This window comes from Phyllopteryx taeniolatus, chromosome 9 (assembly GCF_024500385.1).
Source record: "Phyllopteryx taeniolatus isolate TA_2022b chromosome 9, UOR_Ptae_1.2, whole genome shotgun sequence".
NCBI classification, from domain to species: Eukaryota; Metazoa; Chordata; class Actinopteri; order Syngnathiformes; family Syngnathidae; genus Phyllopteryx; species Phyllopteryx taeniolatus.
In genome coordinates this window covers 17,497,674-17,511,272 of record NC_084510.1, presented here as the reverse complement: position 1 = coordinate 17,511,272, position 13,599 = coordinate 17,497,674, and the positions used below count along the sequence as shown (strand labels likewise).

The 13,599-nt window shown below is 39.3% G+C and overlaps 1 protein-coding gene across 2 annotated transcripts; it reads left to right on the top strand.

The window, feature by feature from the left end:
* The first annotated feature begins 2,689 nt into the window (after positions 1-2,689).
* pfkmb (phosphofructokinase, muscle b) lies at positions 2,690-12,797 on the top strand. 2 transcript variants are annotated; one of them, XM_061785931.1, is made up of 22 exons: positions 2,691-2,879; positions 4,718-4,791; positions 5,146-5,223; positions 5,609-5,798; positions 5,889-6,054; positions 6,896-6,940; positions 8,213-8,321; positions 8,404-8,499; positions 8,588-8,680; positions 8,783-8,908; positions 9,015-9,079; positions 9,175-9,238; positions 9,322-9,468; positions 9,565-9,635; positions 9,963-10,050; positions 10,201-10,353; positions 10,445-10,609; positions 11,662-11,723; positions 11,806-11,917; positions 12,003-12,102; positions 12,198-12,303; positions 12,526-12,797. In XM_061785931.1, the coding sequence occupies exons 1-22, from the start codon at positions 2,795-2,797 to the stop codon at positions 12,665-12,667; spliced, it is 2,337 nt and encodes a 778-aa protein (XP_061641915.1). In that variant the 5' UTR covers positions 2,691-2,794; the 3' UTR covers positions 12,668-12,797. The 2 variants fall into 2 exon arrangements, with proteins under 2 accessions (XP_061641916.1, XP_061641915.1); XM_061785932.1 differs by lacking the exons at positions 11,662-11,723; positions 11,806-11,917; positions 12,003-12,102; positions 12,198-12,303; positions 12,526-12,797 and adding an exon at positions 11,371-11,655 and having other exon boundaries at positions 2,690-2,879.
* The last annotated feature ends 802 nt before the right edge of the window (positions 12,798-13,599 follow it).

Genomic DNA, 13,599 nt, shown 5'->3' with positions numbered 1-13,599 from the left:
TGCTATGCAGGATTCCGTTGGATTTCAATTACGATACAAACGGGTCCTAAAGCCAACCGCCATACCTACAAATTTGAAACGAAAACACAACTGAAGACCGCGAACAGAAGATATCAAAACAGCGCAGAGAAACAATAGTGATGAAACTGGCCCAGAAAAAAAAAAATTGTCATCTTTTGGGGCGTGAACTATTTGTAAGTATTTATAAGAAAACAATATTAGTAGCAAGTTGCAAGATGGGGAATTTGTCAGTGTACCCTGTGTAATATTAGTATAAATAGTCATGGAGGTACACTGCAATGTCAGTGAACGAATACCATTTTTTGTAAAACGTATACACAAAAAAACAATCGTACAGTTGATATTTACAACGAAGCAAATATACTGTAGATGATCAAAATGTTTTGCAGATATCAATGTTTATTGTTCATCACTCAACCTAGCTTCTTCCTCGAAAAAAAGCGATAAATCACTTGAATTCTTCTGCTTCTGTGTGCTCCGCCATCGTTGTTTACATTTAGGCTTACCCTCATTACGTCACAACATGGCGCCTGAAAATTATCCTTGCGATCGTCTGCATGATGGTGTAATTTATAGTAGTGTATGAAAAATAGGCATTAACAATTATTTTGTGTATAAAAAATAAAAGCTAAGTAGTTCTACTTTCTACTAATGTCTTGAGATAATCATGACATAGACCCTTTAAATCTTCACCTATACTTTTTACATTTGTACTTAAAAGTACAGTATGCAGTTTTCATATTGCGACCAAGATTTGAATGAAGCCTCACTCCACTCCCCGCCCCCTTGCGTCTCTACCTAAAGAAACGGGAGCAGGTGTGCCAATGATTGACTCAATATTCGGTCACACCTTCTGTCGCTACATTCTCTAATTGGCTATTCTTGTCACACCGTGACAAATTATAAAATAGTAATCTAAATTAAATTAGAGCCATAAAATGGGGGCAGTGCGGCACGGTGGGGGACTGGTTAGAGCGTCTGCCTCACAGTTCTGAGGACCGGGGTTCAATCCCCCGCCTGTGTGGAGTTTGCAGGTTCTCCCCGTGCCTGCGTGGGTTTTCTCCAGGCACTCCGGTTTCCTCCCATATCCCAAAAACATGCATGGTAGGTTAATTGACAACTTTAAATTTCCCGTAGGTGTGAATGCGAGTGCGAATGGTTGTTTGTTTGTATGTGCCCTGCGATTGGCTGGCAACCAGTTCAGGGTGTACCCCGCGGGCCTCCTGCCCGATGATAGCTGAGATAGGCTCCAGCACGCCTGCGACCCTAGTGCGGAGAAGCGGCTCAGAAAATGGATGGATGGATGGATGGAAAATGGGGGCAGAGAGGGAGGATTTTTCTAAAAAGCATTTTAACAATATTTACCTATAGGTGAGAGTCATAAAGACAGTTTTAACATATATGATAATAAGTGTTTTTACTGTAAACTCCACCTTTAAGTACATTTCAGAGTGTGACTTTAGTACTTTTACTTAAGTAAAGTATCTTTACTTCTAGTTAAGTACCGAGTGTGTTCACTTTTGTCACCTCTGTTAATCAAACGTTCAACTCTGTTATCGCTCAAATTGTTGCTCCAGCCCACTTCTTTGTGTTCACTGCAATCTGTTTTGAGTGAAAATGCTACAAAATCATCACAAACATTTCAGAATTAAAAAAAGGAATTTAATGCAGCCTTTAACAAGCATGACATTCAAACATGAAGACAGTTTCCCAGAACTTGTAACTACAGTAACCTACTTGTTTTTGCTGCGCCCAAGTGGCCAAAATGTATATGGTTTTGGGTTAGGCGTTGTTGTTTGTTTTTTAAGCCATGTTTTTTAATAATTACAATATGTTTAGAATGGTGTTGTACAAACAGAAAGTGTGGAACTGTTTTTTGTTTTTCAAACATTTCAAACAATATTTTTAAAAAAATTATGATGCTGCCTGCATCAATTTATGATTGAATTCAACTGTTAACATCCTTTGCGATTTCATTTGTTATATTGAATTATTCGATTTTATTAAAAGCAATATAGAATATATTCTGAGTGGAGTAAAATTTTAACGTTTGTTTGTTTAATATTGTATTCATTTATTCATAACAGGATTACACAAGAAAGAACTCATTCAAACTACTATGCACAATGATTTTTTTGTATTATTATTATTCACCTTGATTAACAGTGATGCCTCGAACAAAGGTTGTGGCTTCATGCTCGTGCAACAAATATGTAGGAAAATATATGTCCAAACGGCAAAAATCAATAACTGTACAAATAAAATGAAATATGAAACTTTTTCTGTTTCACTTGCGTACAATAATACTCAAGTATTTTAAGTAAATTCAAGCATCCATGTTTTGTTCATTAGTGTTCATTATTTTTAATTACTCTCTCTCTTTTATTGTCACAAATATTTATTCATATGCAACTTTTCTGCATTGTCAGTATCAGTAGTAAACATAACAATCACTCATGTGCCATTTGTGACACACAGTGGATTTATGAGATTTGACAATAAAGTGTTCAAAATAACTCATGCAGTTGATATACAGGTATGTGGTTACAAAAATAACCCCATTACATCCCTTCTGATTCTGGACGAAGGGCTTGAAATGTGAGTGTGCCGAAATATGTTGGCAATTTTGTCTGCCTCATCGTATGTCAGCTGGACAACATTTGCGAATGCGATTACTATCTGAGTTAGACGGGAGAGGCTCCTCGTGCAGAAGGGCTGCAGGGCTTTTCACCGTGAAGGACTATCTTCCTCAGCCAGCTTCAGCTCCAAGACAATGGCAGAAATTGCTCCATGTGACTCCACCAAAATGGGGAAAGGTCGGGCGATTGCAGTGCTGACCTCGGGCGGTGATGCCCAGGGTAAGTGGTGGGATTTCAGGGTGATATGTGTGGAGTGCAGAGGCTGAGGTAAAGTACAGCTTTTTGGGTAAATTAAAAAAGATTTCATGATCCATCTGTTTAGAGGCGGGCCTTTATTTTAACAGGTGATAAACTTGCAAGCCTAATGGACTCTGCCTTAAAGAATTTCAGCAACTACCAAAAGATGCTCTTGGAAAACAATTTCGACTGTATTTTTTTTTTTTCTCTCTCGTAAGAAATCAAAACTATTTTCAACAGTTTACTATTTCATGAAGTGAGGCCAATTTTCCACTGACATTTCACTTGATTTCACCTTTGACCTTCTTCTTGCCAGAGCATATGGCACTGCAATGTCTTGCTCTTTGAGTTTTTCCAGCCTTAATGAATTCTTACAGACATCCTCAACTGGCAATCCTCCACACTGACTCATTTTCACACCCCAGAAAGTCTCATTTCAGCCTTACATCTGAAGAACTACTCTTGCTCATCTCTCTGTGACACAGGATCTACTTTTCTCGCTAATTATAGAATCATGACCTCTCTGTCATGTGCTATTAAACCTCTTGAAGTAAAGTAAGCGAGCGATCCAACTCTTCTCTGTTCTTGTTTCTAACGTAAGGCAAGATACTCTTGGCGCCTGCAAAGTCAGTCTATCCACATCTTGCCCTTTAAGTGAACCCTGGAGTAATGAGAGGGCACCAACTGCCTTCACTACAAGTTTATGATATTTTCTTCATTTCTATAAAGTTGAGAAAATGTCATGCTTGTCACAAAAGAGTCAAGTGTGTCTTGTTTATTTATATACATGAAAAAGTATCCATCTATCCAGTTTTGATAGAGCTTGTCCTCATTTGGGCCGCGGGTGATCCCAGCTGCACTTTGGTCAAGAGGCAGGGTACACTAAGGACTGCGCAGCAGCCAATCGCAGGGCACATATAAACAAACAATTAGTCACACTCACATTGACACCTATGGACAAGTGATCTTAGTCTTCAATTAACCCTACATGCATGGTCTCGGTGGGAGGAAGCCAAAGTACCTGGAGAAAACCCACACACGCACGGGGACTGTATGCAAACTCCACCTGTTCTAGAGCAGTTTTTACCAACCTTTATTGAGTCAAGGCACCCGTTTTATGTAAGATACTGTAAATCTCCCAACAGAGCACCAAATAAAAATGTCACAAAAAAGATACTGAAATAATCATGATCTTTCTTAATTTACTTACAAATTGACTTACTCGATGTGAAATTTGAGCCTGTTTAATTGAACACAAAGCTGATATACTCGCAGGAAGCCGTGACTTATTCTGTTGTACGAATGGCAGCAGGTGGATGCCCAGGTTTATTGTATCTTCTGCCATCTAATGGAAGTGCATTTCATTGTTCTACCTGTCACTGTACATTGCTGACGTAGATTGATGAACAAAGATATATAACAGATTTTGGGAAAATTAAGTGACATTTCATAATTTACCAGCGCACCCGTGATGAGCTCTCAAGGCGCTGGGGTGATAGTCAATGTTCTACAGTATACCACTTGTCCTCATGAGATGTAGCCTATCCCAGCTGATTTAGGATGAGAGGAGAGGTACACCCTGGACTCATCACTAGCCAATCTCAGGGCATGGTGAAAATTTAACTGTAAATCAACTTATAATGAAGAAATGGGCGTCATTTGCATGTCAATTTAGCAATATATTGTGCTTTATATACAACCAAATGATATTTAAATGTAGCACTTGTATATATACATACTGTGCATAAAATAAAAAGCTTTTCTACCTGCATCTTTTTCAGTACCATTAAAGCAATGCTAATGAACACTGTGTTCTCTAGGCATGAATGCAGCTGTGAGGGCCACAGTTCGAATGGGAATACACACCGGAGCCAAAGTCTATTTTGTCCATGAGGTAAATTCTACTTGCATTGTGTTTTATGTTATTATGGTCAAATTTAAAGCCACTGTCAAAAACTGATCATGAACCAAACTAATCTTGGAACTCAGAATCAAAGCCAGCCACTGTCAGACACAAAAATTAATGAATGTTACAAATGAACCAATCAAACAACACGGAAGTGGTGGTGACACATAATAACAAAGACAACTTGACTTTGGCAAGGGCTCTGGTCACTGGAAGTGCTCCATTCCGAGAGATGAAGGCCACGTGTTGCCTGGAAAGGTTCTTCAACCAGGAATGAAAACCAAGAAGTTTCACAAGTCTCAGCTAATAATGTGCTCTCTTTCTCTCTCTGTTTATTGACAGGGTTACCAGGGCCTCGTGGATGGTGGAGAAAACATTCGCCCTGCTACGTGGGAAAGTGTGTCAATGATGTTGCAACTGGTGAGAAGAAAACCAATCAGTCCGTGTGGAAAAATAATCACTTCAAATTCCCATTATATAGCCAATAATCCGCAATATAAGTATAACAAAAAAATTATAAATCTGCGATGCATAGGACCAGCAAAACGTTCACCACGATATAGCGAGATCTTACCATATACACCTCTTATCTCATCACTATTTTTAACTTGTGACCATCAGGTCACACTGTAACCTTTTGGTGAGTAATTCTAGCAAAGCCTTAGCCTCGACGGTGTAATTGTATATGGGAATGAAATGGGCATTTAAATACCAGGGTTCTTTGAACAGCAAAAGTCACTGATGTAGCTTAGAATGACCCTTCTGCCTCTCCACCTGCTTGAGCCTGGTGTTTACCTATTCTCAGGGGGGAACTGTGATTGGGAGCGCCCGCTGTCAGGACTTCCGCACCAAGGAGGGTCGTACCAAGGCAGCCTATAACTTGGTCAAGCTGGGAATCACCAACCTCTGTGTCATTGGAGGTGATGGCAGTCTCACAGGTGCCAACCAGTTCAGAACTGAATGGAGTGGGCTACTGGCAGATTTAATCAAAGCTGGTGAGGGGTCATAACCTCCAAATGATTCTTGATTGGGTGTCCTGGTAATTGAAAATGTCTGAGACCACTGTCATTTTAACCGGTGCTCAGGTAAGATCACGACAAATGAAGCAAAGGAATCCTCCCACCTCAACATTGTGGGCATGGTGGGCTCCATTGACAATGACTTCTGCGGCACTGACATGACCATAGGCACGGACTCTGCCCTGCATCGCATCATGGAGATAGTGGATGCCATTGCCACCACAGCACAGAGGTAGACTTATACATAAATATATCATACGTGTCAGAAATGTTCCATGACTGGTGTCTCTAAAGATATATTTAAAACCCAAACAACAAATAGCAAGTTTTCCCTTTCACTGTGGCGGAGATGATCAACCAGGATATCTACAAAGAGATTCTGTGGCGTTTGCTTCATTCAGTGCGCAAAACGAGGCGACAGTTGTGGCAGGAATACTCTTTGCTGCTTCACCGTGCCTGCTCACGATGCCCTGAGCATCTGACATTTCCTGGCTGAGAAGAACATTGCCGTACTGGAGCAACCTCCCTACTCACCCAACGTAGCTCTGTGTGATTTTTTTTTCTCTCTTTTCTCTCGCAAGGTCAAGGGGTACAGTAAGGGGTTACGTTTTGAAGATGGTTGTGAAGAATCCTTCCAAGGGTGCATGAAGGCGTGGCATAGAAGAATAGGAAAGTGTGTTAACCTCCAGGTGGATTAGTTCTCAGAAAACATGTTTGGATTTGAAATGCAGTGGAACTGCAGACTCACCTATTTGCAGATTTCTTTTTCAACATTTTTTTTTCAACTTTTGACAAATTCTTTTCAATGTTTTTACTTTTTTTGAAGAACCCCAAAAAAGTTTATTCCCGCTTATTCAATAATTTTTTTGGGTTAATTTTTTTTTTCAATGCAGTTATAATCATCAATTATCTATAGATTTTTGCTATTGACGTTCGGGCCCAGTCGGGTCCACTGTATATTTTTTGTGGCACCAATCCTGAAATGTTTCTGACACACGTCATACTAATATGCTACACGTGAGATTATGACAGACCGAGAGGTTTTCTAACATATTAATTGTGTCCCTATACAGTCACCAGAGGACATTCATCCTGGAGGTAATGGGCAGGCATTGTGGGTGAGTCCAGCCTTTGTGTGAGCAGCAGTCATGGTGAAAACTTGGTGCTCATAATGTCTTTTTCTGTTACACACTGCAGCATCAAATAAGTATTTATAATATTTAAAATAGTGTACTTCTGCTCTATAAAATCAACATCAACACAACATTTTTGATTTTCTTTAAATTTTGTACCTTCACATTAAACCCCCTTACAAACCTTTGCACTGCGTTTTAGTCTCCGGAGGCTTTTATCACTTTCTTCACAGAAGTCATTTTTGGCATTACTGTACAGTAAAACTAAGGACAGATACACTAAGCCACAAACGCGCAGACCGGGGGCCAGACCCGGCCAGCCACATCATTTTAAGTGGCCCGCTAAAGAAATTTATGTTTCTTGTTTAAACTTGTACCAAAATTGCAAATTGTCTTCACTGTTAATAATGTTCAGACAAGGATTTATTTGGTTACCAAACGCCTTTTCACAATGAATTGAACAATAATTGAACAAACTATATTACTTGACTTCTGATTTGAAAACAATTTATCCAACAATTTGTTATGAACATGAAAATAGGATGAGTTGGTAGGATGAGTTGGTCATACATTTGTTTGTTTTCATAACAGCCCTCTGAGGGAAACCATGACTATAATGTGGCCTATGACAAAATTATCTTGACACTAAGCGGCACTAAGCGATGGCACTAAATATTGATGAATATGAATATTGAATGAACATAAATGGAATGAACTTCAATCCATTTACCTCCTGTAAATGGAACTTCATTCCATTTACAGGAGGTTTAAAGGGGCTTGTATTGTATAAAAGTCTTTTTTTTATGTGAAACAGAAAAAAAAAACTATTTTGCTCGTTTTAGGCTTGAAAACAGTAATACTCTCAAGTTAGAAATGTTTGCCATTCAGTGGAAAGTGAGCATGCTCATCATACAGCTGCTAAAATGTTCATCTGAAATTAGAATGGATTGGAAGTCAAACTGCATCAAATTCATTCAACTTTGGAGGTTCCACTGTATCTCCAAATTGTTGTTTTGTTTTGATGCAAAAAGCAACAATAATGCCATTTCTTCATGTTTCAGTTAAAACGAAGCTAACAAAATTGGAGATAGACATGATTTTTATTGGAAACTGACATTGCTTTTCTACTTAGGGTACTATTGTCCAGAACATTTTACTAATCAAAATCATATCATACACCAATTCAGTTTTCGAATACCTGTCATAGTGTTATTGTTTCCACAAACAAGACCCAAGCTCTTAACCATTGACTCACAGTTACCTGGCTCTGGTGACCGCTCTGGCATGTGCTGCTGACTGGGTGTTTATTCCAGAGATGCCCCCAGAAAAGGACTGGGAGGAGCATCTGTGCAGAAGACTGACTGAGGTAACTTTGATTTGGTCCTGCATAAACAAACAATTCATTAAAAATACTCCTTGTGGGTCTATTTTGTTTCTGTTCCTTTTAGCAAAGAAAGCTTGGCAACCGCTTGCATATTATCATTGTAGCAGAAGGAGCAATAGACCTCAATGGCCAACCCATCAGCTGTGAGTATGTCAGGCAGGTCAGTGACATCATTTAGTTTACAAGACTTTTTTATTTTTATTTTAGAAATACACCACTACTCATGAATCCAATACATTTCTGTTCAGTTGGTGTCGAAAAGGCTTGGCTTCGACACCCGTACTACCATCTTGGGCCATGTACAGAGAGGTGGAACACCCTCAGCCTTTGACAGAATCCTGGTACTTATCCATGACCTAATATAGAATATATAATCTACAATAATTTAATCACAAGGTATTGCTCGTTGGCTTCTCTAATGAGTCTGCTCTATGATCATTCAGGCCAGCAGGATGGGTATGCAAGCAGTGATGGCCCTCTTAGAGGCCACACCTGAAACTCCTGCAAGTGTGGTCAGCTTGTCGGGAAACATGGCTGTCAGACTGCCTCTTATGGAGTGTGTGCAAGTGGTATGTCAGCCAGAGCGCGATCAAAATATTATATTTACAATATTTATCTATGCCAAATACTTATGAAAGACAAGGATGCAGAACATTAGTATTCTCACATTCTTAGACAAAGGACGTCACCAAAGCAATGGCTGAAAAAAGGTTTGAAGATGCAGTGAAACTCAGGGGAAAGTGAGTCATCCACTTTTATGCTCTATAATACAACAATGGTAAGTGTTGCACTGAGTTTTCAATGTCCGTACATACCTGCAACTTTTTGAGAATAGGAGCTTTCAGCACAATTGGAACACCTATAAAATGCTGTCTCACATTCATCCTCCAGATACCAAGGCAAGATCTGTATCACATTTTTTTATATGACCCACTTGATCCTGTAAGTCTGACAAATGTTTCTGTGAATTTGCACCTACCAGAGCAATATCAACATAGCTGTACTAAATGTGGGAGCCCCATGTGCTGGAATGAATGCTGCAGTTCGTTCTGTTGTCAGAACTGGCCTACTCCAAGGTCACCAAATTCTGGCAGTGCATGACGGATTTGATGGTTTAGCCTATGGGCAGGTAATTTCTTGTTACACATCCATAGTTTTATAAATGCATTCCCTCTACAATATGTATTTGATGAGGGTGTTGAGCAAACCCGTTTTCCTTGCACAGATTGAGCCTATTGGTTGGACCGGAGTAGCTGGATGGATTGGAAAGGGTGGCTCTCTCCTTGGTACTAAGAGGTGAGGCAGCAATATGCCTGTGAATATACTCATTTATCCAGGTCATTTAATTGTCAGGACATTGAATCGTTCGTAACTGGATTGTTCTGGTTGTCTTAAAAGACATTTCGCCTCTCATCCAAGCAAGATAGGCTCGTGTTATCCTAACTAACCCTTGTTGCATGAACTGATGAAGCCTGCTCAGATGAGAAGCGAAACGTCTTCTCAGACAACCAGAACAGTCAAGTTGCAATCGATTCAATGCTCTGAGAATGAGACATTACTACCAATTGTAATATTTCTTAAACCATGTGTACAACCATGATTTCTCCTTTACTTTTCGCGAAGAACCCTGCCAAGTAAGCTCATGGAGGAGATCAGTCTGAACATCACGAAGTTCAACATTCATGCTATTGTCCTTGTTGGAGGCTTTGAGGTGAGCAGCAGTGGTGGTATTCTACGAAAGCTGCCTCTGCACTGTTGTAGTTAATGGTTAATATAAAAAACAAGTGTGTATAATAATAAAGTGTGTATAATAATGAAAGTTACTTTTTGCTTTAAAGCTACCTTTTTGTTCACAACATAGGCATTTGTTGGGGGTCTGGAGATGGTGCAGGCTAGACAGAACTATGAAGAATTCTGCATCCCTTTCGTCATCATTCCTGCTACTGTGTCAAACAATGTTCCTGGTTCTGCCTTCAGTATTGGCTCAGACACTGCTCTTAACACCATAACCTCTGTATACTTATTTTCACACAAAAACAAAAAAGATCAGCAAACATTTTACATTGTTATAATGCCCCTCTTTCTCTCCTATTTATTACCTTTAGTCATGTGACCTGATTAAGCAATCGGCTGCTGGTACCAAGCGTAGAGTCTTCATTGTTGAGACTATGGGAGGATACTGTGGATACCTGGCAACCATGGCAGGCTTAGCAGCTGGAGCTGATAATGCTTACATCTTTGAGGAGCCTTTCAACATTAAGGACCTGAAGGTCTGAGTAGAAGGATATACAACACAAATGTGACAATGACTAGCAACCGTAACCCTAATTTAATTCAATTGTTAATTTCAAACTCAAGGTTCATAAAAGATGCACAGTTAAAATTAAGAAAATACATCAAATCTAGTTATACAGTGCAAAATACCACCTCACGAACTATGCAAAAGCATAAGACGGTGTCTGGAAATGAAGGAAAACACACAATTCTTAGCAAGCATGTTTTGACTGATATTGTGAAAGTAAGTTAAAAATGACTTAGGCAATTTCGCTTTAAGGCTAACTATATGTAGCATTCTTAAAACATGACCATAAATGAGAAGAATACATCTGCGTGCAGAAATCTTCAAATAACTGAACTTTGACGTATTCAGAGCGGCATCTAATTGCCTGACCAGAAAATTTCCTCTGGCATCAAGTGGACGTATCTGTCTCCCTCTGATCATTTAATATAACACAGAGATATTTGCACTCATTGACACAACAGACCAGGAGTCACCAAGACAAATATGGCATAATGGTATTGCTTGTTCTTGGGTGAGTGTTGATAAGTAAGAGGAAAGGGAAGCAATACAACAGCTATACATATACCATAGACATAGTTACAGTACGCCCCGTCGCAAGTTCCACGTCTGAGAGTGATGTGTCTTTTTCCTTATTCTGGTGAAACTGTCCTTTTCACTTTAGAAAGTATTGCAGCATGTCATGCACTGTTGAGACCAATACAAAGCCTTTTTTTCTTTTTGCACCATCAGCTCTTTTCATCTGGAGAGTGACTGACCCAAGTCGTGTCATGACAACATAATAGCTCAAATGGAAATCCATCTTCATCTACCACTCTTGTTGTGGTCATCTTCAACAATTCAAGCATATGGCAGAAAAGCGCCTTTATTCGTCTGCATATTTTGGCTCATTTTGCCAAAAATTTCATAAAAATATTGAAAAGTAAACCCGTCATGACCATCAGGAAAAAGGCCTCACGCATTTCCTATTAGTCCGGTGAATTACAGTAAGGCACAGTTTATTTTCCCTCAACTTGCTTATAGATGAATGTGGAGCACCTGACGGAGAAGATGAAGACAACAGTGAAGAGAGGACTCATTCTGAGGTTTGGATGAAATCCATTTCCCAATTAAATCCCCTTGTAGAGACATTTCCTGAAGGCACATTGCCCTTCTTTTTTTCTTCAGAAATGAGAACTGCAATGAAAACTACACCACAGATGTTCTCTTCAATGTGTACTCTGAGGAGGGAAAGGGTATATTTGACTGTAGGAAGAATGTACTTGGACATATGCAACAGGTATGGCATTTTTAGAAAGGCAACAGTTAGATGTGAATTCACGTTCAGTTCCATGAATACAACAAAAACAGTACTTCGTCTTTAGGGCGGAACCCCCAGCCCCTTTGATAGGAATTTTGCGACGAAAATGGGGATCAAGTCTATCTTATGGTTGACCGAGAAACTGAAGGAATGCTCCCGACATGGTGAGAACTGAAAGACAAAATGCTGAAATGAAGAATAGTTTCTTGATGACATGTTCTACCTGTGCTAATATGTATTTTAAACTTCAAATCTCCAGGCCGCATCTTTGCCAACTCTCCCGATTCTGCATGTGTGCTGGGCATGAAGAAGAGATCTTTGATCTTCCAGCCTCTGACAGAGCTTAAAGAAAAAGCCGACTTTGAGTAAGTTTTTTTTTTTTTTTTTTAGTCAAAACACTGTGCATGTATTTTCAGGCAGGTGGGGCACAAAGAGAAACTCGCCAAGTCATTGTTGGATAGGCATGTGTTTGTGTGTCTTCAATTAAACCGTGTTCCTGACCGACTATCCCATTGCATCTGAATACCTAAGATTTGACATGAATGTATTGTTTAGATTTTCCCTTTTACACTTATTTTCTTCTGCAGACACCGTATTCCAAAAGAACAATGGTGGATGAGGCTGAGGCCCGTTTTAAAAATCCTGGCCAAGTACGATGCCCGCCTGGACACTTCCAATATAGCTGAAATGGAGCATGTCATCAAGAAGAAAGGCCAAGTTCCTCAGTAGTTTTTGCTTGTAGTTATTCTTGCCATCAGAACTCTACCGACTCCTGTGCAAGCTGTAGGTCTCAAAAATTGCAGCTTAAATAAACATTATACTGAAATGAAAATAAAGAGCAATAAACAATCTAAAACAATGTTGCATTTTATTTAAAGCTGACAGCAAAGACAACTGCACTAAATATGCAATTTGTAAGTTGTAACCCAACCCTACTGTGCGTGTGTCTGTGTGTATTACATTGCAATCAAAATTGTTTTCGCCCGAAAGAAAATATTTCATTGGTTGGAACATACGCACAGTAATACAATGTTTACATTTTTGATTCACTGAGATATTTAAATAACATTTGCAAAGTAAACATTTGAATGCTCAGAACAATTTCTGAGCCTGCAAAAACATTTAATCTTGTGATGCGGTGGTTACTGTAATAGCAAAGCAAACTTTAGTGTGCTATCCATAAAGAAATCAAGTTAACATGAAAATACTGTATCTTTAAAGTGCAGTACTCAGATTTGAGTACAATAAATAACAGCAATCACTCGATCCATCCATTTTCTATACAGCTTATCCTCAGTAGGGTCATGGGTGAGCTACTGAACTAAAGCCTATCCAAGCCAACTTTGAGCGAGATATGGGGTAATTTTACGTGAGTATTTTTGCTAAGAAGAACCATTATGTTCACTCTGTTTAAATGAACTACATTCCGCTCGCTACTTTCATTTTTAGCGACAGGTTTTGATTGCTTGCACGATCTATTTATCTTTGTCAGAGAGACTTGTGTCACCTGACTCTTGTTTCCCAAATCCAACGTAACTACTGGTAACCTTTGACTCCATTTGACCAATCAACCAACGTGATCTCCCCCATTACAAAAACATGCATGTTAGCTTTATTGAAGACATTACGAGTGTGAATGGTTGCTTGTCCATGTATGTCTA